The sequence below is a fragment of the Malus domestica genome, chromosome 17 (assembly GCF_042453785.1).
Source record: "Malus domestica chromosome 17, GDT2T_hap1".
In the NCBI taxonomy this organism is placed as follows: domain Eukaryota; kingdom Viridiplantae; phylum Streptophyta; class Magnoliopsida; order Rosales; family Rosaceae; genus Malus; species Malus domestica.
In genome coordinates this window covers 24,592,238-24,604,791 of record NC_091677.1, presented here as the reverse complement: position 1 = coordinate 24,604,791, position 12,554 = coordinate 24,592,238, and the positions used below count along the sequence as shown (strand labels likewise).

The window sequence follows — 12,554 nt, the reverse complement described above, 5'->3', positions numbered from 1 at the left end:
AAGAAAAAAAAAAGGAAAGGAAAGAAAGCAAGTGCAAACTCATACAAAAAAAAAAAACACACTGAAACCTGAAATCCCCACTACATACACAAAAAATTTCACCAATCCTTTTGACTTTACATACAAATCAGAGCAAATAAAACAAACTCATTTGAAGAAATGATAAAAAAAACAATCCAAGATTTTAAAAATTATAAAATAATAAAATGATCAAAATCCAAGAGGCAGAATTAATCAAAGACAATAAAAAGGTAGAGGCAGGATTAATCAAGGACAATAAATATGGGATTTCTGGGGATTGACGTACCGGTAGTACGATTTGGATAATCTCATACCATCAAATTTACTAAAATACTAAAGCAATAATTGTGATATTTTTGTATGTTATATGCCGGATAATAAACATAATTAAAATAATAATCCCAAATTCTCAATACAAGTATAGTTTTTTTGTAAGTGTAAATAGGCAATTACTTGTATGACACATACTAAGTTTCATTAAATCCATCTAGTCCTTTGCCTAGACCATGTTTAGGCGCATAGGCGCCCAGCTCGCCGTCGGACTAGCACTTAACGTTCCTTGATTAACGTTCCTTGATTAGGATTACCCGATGTTAGAATCTTGAATCCACCATTGCCCACCACCACTTCGACTAATTATCATCCCTTATTTTGAATAATTGTTTGTAAATGACAAACTAAAGTGAAAAGTTTGATTAATTTTAAGAACTTTTTGTGATAAAAATCCTCATAGTTTTGTATTCTCTCCTTCATTTTAGAGTGCTACTATGCCCATCCTATTATCTTATCATTCGACCCACTTTTTAATGAAAGTTTTAAAGAAAAGTTTATGTTATTGCAAAATTACATGGAAGGACAAAAGAAAAATGTAATGAAAGTGTTTTGTTTGGGAACTGAAGTGACTTAGGAGGCCCCGCATCTCTCTGTCTCTTTAGCGCACCACGATTCTCATAACCCAACTCAAAACAAAGCGAAAGACCCAAGCTTTTAGTTGTTGCTTCCTTTTGGTGTTGGCAACTCATATCACATTTAATATTGAAGAGAAGTTCGATTTTATAGAGATATTATACAATTATTTGAATTTAAGAAACATTTCTTGGTTTAGACGCAAATAGTGGGAAAAGTGGAACAAATTAAAACTTCGGATTTTGCGGCAGAATGCAATAAGTCGAATACCAGTTTAGGTATTCTTTGGGTGAGTTTTATGATTTGGTCGACGGAATTAACGAAGAAGACGGAGAGATAAGAGTAATAAACCATAAAAGGAAACTTACTAAGTACTAGTTTGGGACTGCTTAACTTTTTTTATAAGCAAGGGTGAAAAAAAGGGGCTCCAATTTGTGTTTGGCTACTCATAATATTTAGTAGTTGTCAAGTGAATCTAGAGGTTACATAATTCGTAATTGAAAATCTTCAAAATCTTCAGTTGTTTTTGTTGAATACACGAAAAATGAGCAATAGCTTTTTTGGATGTGCTTTTAAAATGATTGAAAACGTTTTTAGAGAAAAAGTTTTGGGGTTTCAAAAGCACTTTAAGTGTTTTTTACAAGAAACACCAGTTATTTGCTTTTTCCATAAAGCAATTTAAGTGCTTTTGTAGGATTTACTAACATTTTTACTAAGGATTGTATCTAAAAATATTTTCATCAAAAACGTTTATAGTCATTTTAAAAGTACATCCAAACGAGCTCTTAAACTATGTAAAGTTGGTGAATTTTAGTAAATAAATAGCGTTAGGGGGGTGGACTTAGGCTTGGTTTGGTACTGATGTGATTATGAAAAAAGCTGGGAGCTGTTTTTGTGTTTGGTAAACATTCAGCTTCAGTTTTTTTTCACAGTTTTGGGTGAAAAAAGCCAAAAATAAGAAGCTGCAAAACCCAGCTTTGAAAAACTGGTTTTTTTTCACATCTGTTTTATATAAAAGTTTACCAAACACTATAATACTGCTTTTTTTTTCAAAAGCACTTTTACAAAAAAATTTACTAAACACTCTGCTGCTTTATTTCACAGCTGCTTATTCTCACATCACAGTAGAAGCATCTTTTTTTCAAAGCACAGCAATACCAAACCAGCCCTTAGCCTCACAATGGGCTAGCAATAATGTGGTTCAGACTCACTTTTGGGTAAGAATCGAACTTAAAACCTCTTACTTATAAGTGAAGAGAATACTACTAGACCGTAATACTGATTATTGATATAAAATATTTAATTTATTAAATTTCTTTTCGGTCAAGTCAATTAACTTTCGCAGCAAGAAAAGCGAGTTTTCTTGGGCCGTCGTCCTTCCGGCCCTGCTCATCTCTCCGCCTCATATATACCGCAAAACCCTAAACCCTACACAATCCCAACACTCACTGCAAACCCTCTGTTCTTCTCGCTCTCTCTCCTTCTCTCTCATTGTTTCTCTGTTGCTGCTCGAATCAGAGCCATGGCAGCCATTGCTTTGCTCCGTAACTTCCGGCGCAGCGACGTCGCGTCGGCCTCCCTCTCCGCCTACCGTTCCGTACGTCGCACATTCTCATTAAATTTTCAATCTTTTGGTTTTTACTTCGTTTTCTGGGACGATGAATATCTATGTATTTCATCTCTCTCTGTCGCTTGTGGTTATTTAATTGTAAATTGATTTTTGTTTCGGGTTGTTTGATAGCTATGAGCTCTTAAATTTGGTAGATATTTGATTTTCTGTCTTTTTCTGAATTCATACTGTTGTCTGACATGATTGATATTTTGGCAGTGAAAGAGGGCTGTTTGAAAATAGTGGTTTTTAATTATATTTAATTGAACATTTGATGGAATTCTTCTTTTTGTTTTGTACAAATTATTGTATAGCTTGAAAGTGTCTGATTAATAAGATCAGTTGGTCAAGATGTGGTTTTGGTTTTACGTGTGCGTCAGCGCGTGCCGAGAGACTAGTATGATCTTCACCTTAATTGTATCTTGACACTACATTTTGACAAATATGTGCTACTTTGATGAAATGGGTTTTTATAAGTTGCTAGTTATTGTTAAGTTCTAAAGAAAAAAGATAGTATTTTGGGGGTTTGTGTTTTTTACATTGTGGAATTCATTGATTTGAAGTTTTATAGGATAACGCAATATGAATTGAACAATTAACATTAAGAAGCTTAATTATCTGTTTGTTTGTTTGTTTGTTTTCTTTTTCGGTGCAAAAGTTTACTAGCATTGCCAAGCCATCACCTTTGAGCCAGAAGTGGGCAAGCTTAGCAAGACCCTTCAGGTAATTTGGAATTTTGGATAGTCGATTTTTAGTTTTACTATAGCAGATTTTTTTTTCGGTTTTTAATTTGGATTTTTTCCCAGTCTATTTAGCTTATTAATAACATGTTCTGCTTGAAACAGTTCTAGACCTGCTGGGAACGATATAATTGGGATCGATTTGGGCACAACCAACTCATGTGTTGCGGTGATGGAGGGCAAGGTAACCCTTCATTATGTTCTCGTATTTGTGATGGTTGAATTACTTGTTTAAGTATTCTTTTGGTTGCGTGTTTTTGTATTTGATGATTAATTGTGGATTATCACAGAATCCCAAAGTTATCGAGAACTCTGAAGGAGCTCGGACCACACCATCAGTAGTTGCCATGAACCAGAAAGGAGAACTTCTTGTTGGTACTCCAGCAAAACGTCAGGCTGTGACAAACCCAACGAACACAGTTTCTGGAACCAAGCGTCTGATTGGGAGACACTTTAACGATGCCCAAACACAAAAGGAAATGAAGATGGTTCCATACAAGATTGTCAAAGCTCCAAATGGAGAAGCATGGGTTGAAGTCAATGGACAGCAGTACGCTCCAGGCCAGATTGGAGCTTTTGTTCTGACAAAGATGAAAGAAACTGCTGAGGCTTACCTTGGAAAGTCTGTTTCTAGAGCTGTGATCACGGTTCCAGCTTATTTCAATGATGCTCAGAGACAGGCCACAAAGGATGCTGGAAGAATTGCAGGGCTAACTGTAGAGAGAATCATAAACGAGCCAACTGCTGCTGCTCTTTCCTATGGTATGACCAGCAAGGAAGGCCTAATTGCTGTATTTGATCTTGGTGGTGGGACATTTGACGTATCCATTCTGGAGATATCCAATGGTGTTTTTGAGGTATGCACGGTTTGCCATACTGTTAGATCCTGTCTTCTTTTCCTTTATTTTGGAAGACCTAGTAAGAACTCTCTCTTATGTAGGTGAAAGCAACAAATGGTGATACATTCTTGGGAGGAGAGGATTTCGACAATGCTTTGCTGGACTTCTTAGTGAGTGAATTCAAGAGAACTGAGGGGATTGAACTTACAAAGGATAGGCTTGCCTTGCAGAGGCTTCGGGAGGCAGCTGAGAAAGCTAAGATTGAACTTTCATCTTCATCTCAAACTGAGATAAACCTTCCGTTCATCACAGCTGATGCTTCGGGCGCTAAGCATCTGAACATCACGCTGACCCGATCAAAGTTTGAAAGCCTGGTTAATCACCTGATTGAGAGGACAAAGGTACCGTGCAAGAATTGTTTGAGGGATGCCAACACGTCTATTAAGGATGTGGATGAGGTCCTTCTTGTTGGAGGAATGACTCGTGTTCCTAAAGTGCAAGAGGTAGTTGCAGAAATATTTGGAAAGAGCCCAAGCAAAGGAGTCAATCCAGATGAGGCAGTTGCTTTGGGAGCTGCCATCCAAGGTGGTATTCTTCGCGGTGATGTTAAGGAGTTGCTTCTTCTTGATGTTACTCCTCTATCACTTGGTATTGAAACACTGGGTGGTATATTTGCCAAGCTGATTGCTAGAAACACTACAATTCCAACAAAGAAGAGTCAGGTCAGTCTTGAAGAAAATGTTTATACTTACATAAATTACTTAACTGTGCGTGTTGCTGAACTGTTTGCATCTTATTTTACCTTTTGTTATGGAATTGTGCAGGTATTTTCGACAGCTGCTGACAACCAAACTCAGGTCGGTATCAAGGTGCTACAAGGGGAGAGAGAAATGGCTGCTGACAACAAGCTTCTCGGAGAGTTTGACCTTCAAGGCATCCCTCCAGCACCGAGGGGACTGCCTCAGATTGAAGTTACATTTGACATTGATGCCAACGGTATAGTAACTGTTTCTGCAAGGGACAAGGCCACTGGTAAGGAGCAACAGGTTACCATCCGCTCAAGCGCAGGGCCTACGGAGGAGGAAATTCAGAGAATGATCAAGGACGCCGAGCTTCATGCTCAAAAGGATCAGGAGAGGAAAGCTCTCGTTGATATAAAAAACAGCGCGGACACCAGCATCTACAGCATTGAGAAGAGTTTGAACGAGTACCGTGACAAAGTTCCGAGCGAAATCGCTAAAGAAATTGAGGATGCAGTTGCTGACTTGAGGACGGCAATCGGAGGGGACAGTGCTGATGAGATTAAGTCGAAGCTTGACATTGCAAACAAAGCCGTGTCCAAGATCGGTGAGCATATGTCGAAGGGTTCCGGAGGCAGTGGTGACTCTTCGTCTGGAGGCTCACAGGACGGAGGAGACGGAGTTCCTGAGGCAGAGTACCAAGAGATGAAGAAGTGAGTAGTGAGTAGTGAAGCAGTAACTATTTTTAACTTGTCTCAGTTATGAAGGTGGGATAAAAGACGACTTTCATGTAATTAGACTATTGAGTATCATCTACTTGCCTTAGTCATATGCCACTTTCAATACATTATCGATTGAATTTTATTTTTAAATTAGTAATTGAAATTTTTTAGTCGTGAATGGTTCACTGATTTGTGGGAATTATTCAGTCATTGTCTAAAAATCTCTAGACGCTTCGTTTGCTGTCAAAGATTGGATGGATTGGATTTAGCAGTATGTTGAACGAAAAAATAGACTAGTTTGGTTTCCTTTTTCATTTCTACGTAAATAGTAAGATTGGTCGAGATAAAATTTGAAGGATAATGTCCATTTGTTTCATCGCTGAATCTAGTTACTTATCGAATACAATCTTAAACAACAGAACAAACTAACCCAATAGAAAGGCAACTCAATAAACTTTTCCAAGAGAAGAAGAAATTAGCAAAATAGTAAGGTAGATGAATAAATCCAGAGATGGTGACTTTTGCTTCTCTTGCAATCTTACTTGCCCTTTTTCCCAACTAACAATGCACGCGACTCAGAGTTTGTTTGAGCCACACACGCGTTAATCTTTTATTTATTTTTTCCTAATCTTTTTTCATCACTTAAAAAAATGCAAAATAATAATAATCTTGCTATAAACTGGGTTTGAACTCAGAACGTAGTGGTTTTAAGATTAACAACAAAGACAGTCCACCACTTGTAGTGTTTTTTAGATTTAATTCTACAATCTTCCTAAACTTGTAATTTTGGTATAAATCATATTTGTTAGCAAGCTGTCATATTACTCTTTTGGTATAAACCATTTTTGTTATAGTCAGTGCACTAATATTAATATCTTAATTAGAATTTTGACTGGCAACTATGAGCTTACTTAAAAAATAACAAAAGAATTATAGAAGATGCATTTTTAACGAATTTAAATGGTAGTGGGAAAATGGAAAGAGAGAGATAATAGATTTTTGTAATAAATATTTTTTTTTTGAGTCAAGCGATAACGTTAGTTAGTTACCGACATAGTTTGAACTTATGCCGTCATAAAAGAACACAACACATTTTCACAATTAGAAAAATTAATGAAAAGGACTTCAAATCTTTACATTTTAATAAAAAACCACCAACTAACTTTATTTTAATAACAAGGACAAAAGACTAAAAAAAAACTTAAGAAATCCCATTGCGTTGGGCGCATACCTCACCCCCCCCCCCCCCAAAAAAAAAAACCAAATTCAAACAGTCCACTTTTTTTCTCCTACCTTTTGTCCCATCGTCAGCTACATTATTAGTAGTTTTTTGTTTGTTTGTTTGTTTGTTTGTTTTGTTGTTGAATAGAATAAGAAAAATACTTTGAATTGAATTACATTCTTTTGTTTTATTTTTGTGGTGTTGTTTTCTAATAGTAGTCATGAGGACGAAAAACTTTTCCATGTGCCCAGAATACGGGATGATACAATCCATACAAGTTGCGAGATTCTTATGTTAAAAAATTAATAACATAAAAAATAAAATTTTCCACCCCACTTATATAATAACACATGGTATAGCATTTGTGTTACGGGCACACGGAAAAGTTTCTCCAAGATGACACTCAAACTCAAGAAATTGGATCGAGAGCTACATTTATTAGTGTAGGTATATGAAAAAAGTGAGGAAATTTTAATTTGGTAATTGAAAACAGCTTTTTAAATATAATTACTGAGAACATAATCTTCTAAAGGTTTTAATCTAAAGAGTCACTTTTGGGTTCATCGTTTTCGACGCAATGGGTGCTTTTACAGGACCAAAAAGAGTCTAAGTTTCAAACCTTATGAAACTGAATCAAGAATGAAACACTATTTATAAAATTTCACAAATAAGTAAACACTATTAATGAAACTAGACCAATAAGTATACACTATTTATGAAACAGGATCAATAAGTATACACTATTTATGAAACAAAAACAAGAATTAGGCATTATTTCCAAAACTAAACCAATAGGTGGAAACTATATATGAAACTGTACTATACACTATTTATGAAACTAGAGTAAGAACTAAACAATATTTATGAAACATGGCCAATAACTAGATACTATTTATGAAAGTGGACCAATAACTAAACATTATTTATGAAACCGAACCAAGAAAGAGATACTATTAATGAAACTGTACCATATACTATACATTATTTATGAAACATGATCAATAACTAGACACTACTTATGAAAGTGGACAAAAAACTAGGCACTATTTATGAATTGGACCAATAAATAGTATAATATCTTTTAATTTCATAAATAGTGTAAAGGTCATGCACGCGCGTAAGATTTTTATTTTTTTTTAATTGTGTCTTTTTCATTAAAAATTAAGTTTTTTTTATCATTTTTATTAAAATTTAAGGATTTTTCATTAAATTTTGATTCTTTTTCATTAAATAAAGTTATAACATGATTTTTTGTTAAAATAAACTTAGCCCAAACTCTTTTCATTAAGATTCCTTGTAATAAAAGGCCAGTTGCGATTTTTGTAACAAATGTAAAATAATATTCTATGTAAAATCGCCATCGTTTTGTCAGAAAAAAAAAAAAAAAAAAAATTTAGGGAACGTCTGGAGTTCAATCGTTTGTTTAAAGGAGTTGACCGTTATTTCTAGAAAGAGAGAAATATCTTCAAGTTCATGCGGAAAAAAAAATCACGAAAAGCCAAAAACTTGAGAAAAACATTCACTGTTTGGTGTTCCACCAGAAACCAGTTCAGCTTCAGATTCACTCAACCGTCTCACTTTCTCCATCTCTCTAGATCCAATCAACTCTGCTTGCTCTCTCTCTCTCTCTCTCTCTCTCTCTCTCTCTAGATCCAAGTTTCGGCAAGTGGGGTTCATCTTCTTCACAGTAATCCATGCAAGAGTGGACAGATTCAGGTTTGTGTTCCTTACTTTAAAATTTCGGTTGGATTCAAACACTATCCATGAAAGTATAGGCTTAAGATTGAGTACCCTTTCAAGGATATTGTGTTATATTGTTCATTGACTTGACCTCTGTGGATGGATGAAATTTGTGGAAACTGAGTAGAAATTTGAGATTTGAAGACTTGGGTTTTCAAATTTGAGTAGTTTAAGGCTCTGGGCGGCTGAGAAACCTTGAAGAAAGTGATAGGAATTGTAGAAAGTTTGAGATGATGAAGTTTGCATGTTTGGTTGTTGTGGTTTGGAGCGTTTATGGGTTGCTGTTTAGTTTGGGGCTCACTTATTCAGAACAATCAGAACCAGGATTCGAATTTACAAATGGAAGAAGTGGAAGCCCTGTTACTTACAGCTATGATCGGATCGATGAAGTGAAGAAAGAATGTCGTTTTGTTCTTTCTTCTGCTTCTGAACTGAAAGCTGAAGATAATCGAATTTATAGCATAAAAACTGAGCTCTTTTTTGTCAATGGGGACTGGAGGCAGGAGGTGGGTGATGCTCCAATTATCCCATTTGATGATAGAGAATTTGAAATGAGCTTGGTGGAGGATATTAATCGTACGTCATCGAACTTGGTTTCATTTTGGGTTATGGATGTTGATCGTGCCCATCGATCCAAGAAGTCAGTGAGTGTTAGTGGGGTCATGGTTTTGGGCATTACTAAAGGCGGTAGCTTTGCGGATTATAGGTACGAAGGAAATCCAAAATTTCAAATATGGCCCGGCCATTCTCAGCTCACAGTTTCCTTCCAAGGGATTTACACTGAATCCAAGAAAAATGGTGGGGAAAGAGTAATGTGTTTGTTGGGGAGTACAATGTTGCCGTCCCGGGAGACTGATTCTGCTAATCCCTGGGAGTGGTTGAAGGCTTCTGATGAAAATTACGACCAACCTCCTCTTTCCGAAGATGATCAGATTCTACTAATTCTTCATTATCCAGCGACTTTCTCATTGACAAATAGGGTTATCCAAGGAGAATTAAGAAGCTTAAATTCAAAGTCAAACTCAAAGTACTTTGATACGGTTCACATTTCATCACAGTTGGGAAAGTCCGCAACGTATGAGTTTGGAGCTGAAAAGATCGTGTCAAGAGCATGTGATCCGTACCCTTCTAATGATAACTTGATATATGGTGGCATTAGCATTTACAAAGGTCCTTCGTTTTGTGAAATCCTCCAAGAAGTTACACGGGAACAAGCTTTCACTGTCTTGCCAAACTGGAGATGTAATTTCCCGGGTGATTTTTGCAGCAAGCTGGGTCCATTTGTGGCAGATAAAGAGATTAGGGCATCAAATGGAAGCTTTAAAGGTGTTAAAATTTTTATGCAGGATATCAAGTGTGAACAAAAAAATGCCGCAGGAAATGCCAGTTCAGCAACGGTTTCAGCTGTGTTTAGAGCTGTTTCCCCGCTAGAGAATGAGTATACTGCGGCAAAGAGATCTGGGCTTAACAACATGACTGTTGCAGCGGAAGGAATATGGAAGTCTACCAGTGGGCAGCTTTGCATGGCTGGTTGCCTTGGACTTGCTGATGTTCAAGGAGGTCAATGCAATAGTCGAATCTGCCTGTACATACCAGTCTCTTTTTCCATAAAGCAACGAAGCATTATTTATGGAAGTTTATCCAGCATCAATAACAGTGGTGCATTGTATTTTCCTCTCTCCTTTGAAAAGCTAGTGCAACCTACAGAGCTGTGGAATTACTTCAGAACCTCCAGTCCAAACTACAGGTACACAAAACTTGATTCAGCTGCTATTATCTTGGAAAAAAATGAGGCCTTTAGTGTTGGAACTGTCATAAAAAAATCACTGCTGAATTTTCCCAAACTGGAAGATACAGAATCTTTTCAAGTCAGTCTTTCTCTTCTCTCGGAAGACCTAACCCTTCACGAGTCTGCATTTCTCGATCCAATCCGAGATCTTCACTCTCCAAGAATAGATATTCAGATGGAGATTCTGTCAGTCGGTCCCTTGTTTGGGCGCTTTTGGTCTCCACAAAACAGTTCAACTGCAGAAGAGGGGACTCCTTACCACACGAAGGCTGAATACACTGAAAAGCAGCTCCTTATGAATATATCTGCACAACTCACCATCACTGGGAAAGGTTTCAGCAATTTTTCAGTTCTCTTTCTGGAGGGTCTTTATGACCCACATGTGGGAAAGATGTATCTAGTTGGCTGCAGGGATGTTCGAGCCTCGTGGAAGATCTTGTATGAGAGCATGGATCTTGAGGCTGGGCTTGATTGTTTAATTGAGGTGGTTGTGTCGTATCCTCCCACTACATCTCTATGGTTAGGCAATCCAACAGCAAGTATTTCCGTAGCCAGTCAAAGGAATGAAGATGACCCCCTTTTCTTTAGTACAGTCAAGCTCAGAACTCTTCCAATTATGTACAGAAAACAGCGGGAAAGCATCCTCTCTCGTCGAGGCATTGAGGGAATCCTCCGGATTTTGACTCTTTCCCTGGCAATTTCTGGCATTTTAAGCCAACTGTTTTACATCAGGCATAATGTGGATACTGTTCCTTACATGTCTCTGGTCATGCTAGGTATCCAAGCCATTGGGTACAGCATTCCTCTGGTCACTGATGCTGAAGCGCTCTTCAAGAGGATATCTTCCGACTCCAATGCAACATCTTCGTATGACCTTGAGAACAATCAGTGGTTCCATATACTTGATTACACGGTAAAGTTTCTGGTGATGGTTTCACTTTTACTCACTTTAAGGCTTTGTCAGAAGGTGTGGAAATCTCGAATCAGATTACTTACGCAAACTCCTCTTGAGCCACATCGTGTACCTAGTGATAAACGGGTGCTTCTGACTACCTTTGCAATACATTTTATTGGCTATATCATTGTTTTAATCATTCATAGTATGACAACTAGCAGAAGATATATTCGGACAAAAAGCTATAGAATAGCTAGAGCAAATTCTCATGCACTGTGGGAGTGGGAAACTGAGCTAGAGGAGTATGTCGGTCTTGTTCAAGATTTTTTCCTTCTCCCACAAATCATTGGCAACCTTGTGTGGCAGATGGATTGCAAACCGCTCAGAAAGTTCTATTTCTTTGCAATCACATTGGTCAGAATCTTCCCTCACATTTATGATTATATTAGAGCTCCTGCTCTCAATCCTTACTTTGCAGAGGACTACGAGCTTGTCAACCCGACTATGGATTTTTACTCCAAGTTTGGGGATATTGCCATACCGGTTACAGCAATCATACTTGCAGGTATAGTCTATGCTCAGCAGAGGTGGAGTTACGAGAGGATCAGCCAGACTCTTACCGTGGGGCAATATAGGCTTCTTCCTTTGGGTTCGAGAATGTATGAGAGGTTGCCTTCAAGTTCCATGGCATTTGAAGCTGAGCTTGTTTCGAGTGTCAATGGTAATGCTAGACACGAGAAAGAGAAAGAGAATGATGATGGTGAGTAGAATCGTAATGTGTAAAACCCTTTAAGATTACATACAGAAAAAGGTGGTGTTGTAAAAATATATGCACGGTTGATGTTACTTTGAAGTTTGTTCTCACTTTGGCATGTTCATGTTGGCTTCTAAAAGAATAATGATAAGACACAAATTCTCCAATTTACCTGTTCTGTCTTGTGCTGCTGCTTTAGATTCTGTGTGCCTTTTTTTTCTTTGTTAAAAGCGTCTACTCTTGCACTCGAAGTTTGGTGTTCGATTTTTTCTTCACCCAGGCCGGCCGCGTTCACCATTTTGTCTCAAGACCAAAACCCTAATTTGTATTACTCAGGACAATGTAATATACAGTAGACTTCAAGGTATGGTTGTTACTTGTTACTAACCAACCTTGTGACTTGTTTTTTGGATTACATTTGAGGTAAAACGAACAACCGGTCAAATAAAGGCTGTGGCCTCTGTCTGGAACTTCAGACACGGGTGACTGGTCGGCCTTTTCTGGCTAACGAGTCGGCCTAGGCATTAAAGCACAAAACAGTGCACCTGGACAAGGGCGATCGGTCGGTCTACTCTTT

General features: G+C 37.5%; 2 protein-coding genes across 2 annotated transcripts; both read left to right on the top strand.

Moving 5' to 3' along the window:
• The first annotated feature begins 2,295 nt into the window (after positions 1 to 2,295).
• Positions 2,296 to 5,755, top strand: LOC103440682 (heat shock 70 kDa protein, mitochondrial-like). Its single transcript, XM_008379374.4, has 6 exons — positions 2,296 to 2,524; positions 3,195 to 3,259; positions 3,382 to 3,460; positions 3,567 to 4,133; positions 4,217 to 4,837; positions 4,940 to 5,755. The coding sequence occupies exons 1-6, from the start codon at positions 2,450 to 2,452 to the stop codon at positions 5,570 to 5,572; spliced, it is 2,040 nt and encodes a 679-aa protein (XP_008377596.1). The 5' UTR covers positions 2,296 to 2,449; the 3' UTR covers positions 5,573 to 5,755.
• Positions 5,756 to 8,190: 2,435 nt separating this feature from the next.
• On the top strand, positions 8,191 to 12,144 carry LOC103440684 (uncharacterized). Its single transcript, XM_008379375.4, has one exon. It carries the CDS (start codon positions 8,770 to 8,772, stop codon positions 11,989 to 11,991), a length of 3,222 nt encoding a protein of 1,073 aa, XP_008377597.2. The 5' UTR covers positions 8,191 to 8,769; the 3' UTR covers positions 11,992 to 12,144.
• The last annotated feature ends 410 nt before the right edge of the window (positions 12,145 to 12,554 follow it).

Bases quoted from the DNA above. Each gene is read 5' to 3' on its own strand.
- LOC103440684 (XM_008379375.4), top strand. From the start codon at position 8,770: ATGATGAAGTTTGCATGTTTGGTTGTTGTGGTTTGGAGCGTTTATGGG.
- LOC103440682 (XM_008379374.4), top strand. From the start codon at position 2,450: ATGGCAGCCATTGCTTTGCTCCGTAACTTCCGGCGCAGCGACGTCGCG. The intron at 2,525-3,194 runs GTACGTCGCACA...TCGGTGCAAAAG, and splicing joins CCCTCTCCGCCTACCGTTCC to TTTACTAGCATTGCCAAGCC. The intron at 3,461-3,566 runs GTAACCCTTCAT...GGATTATCACAG, and splicing joins TTGCGGTGATGGAGGGCAAG to AATCCCAAAGTTATCGAGAA.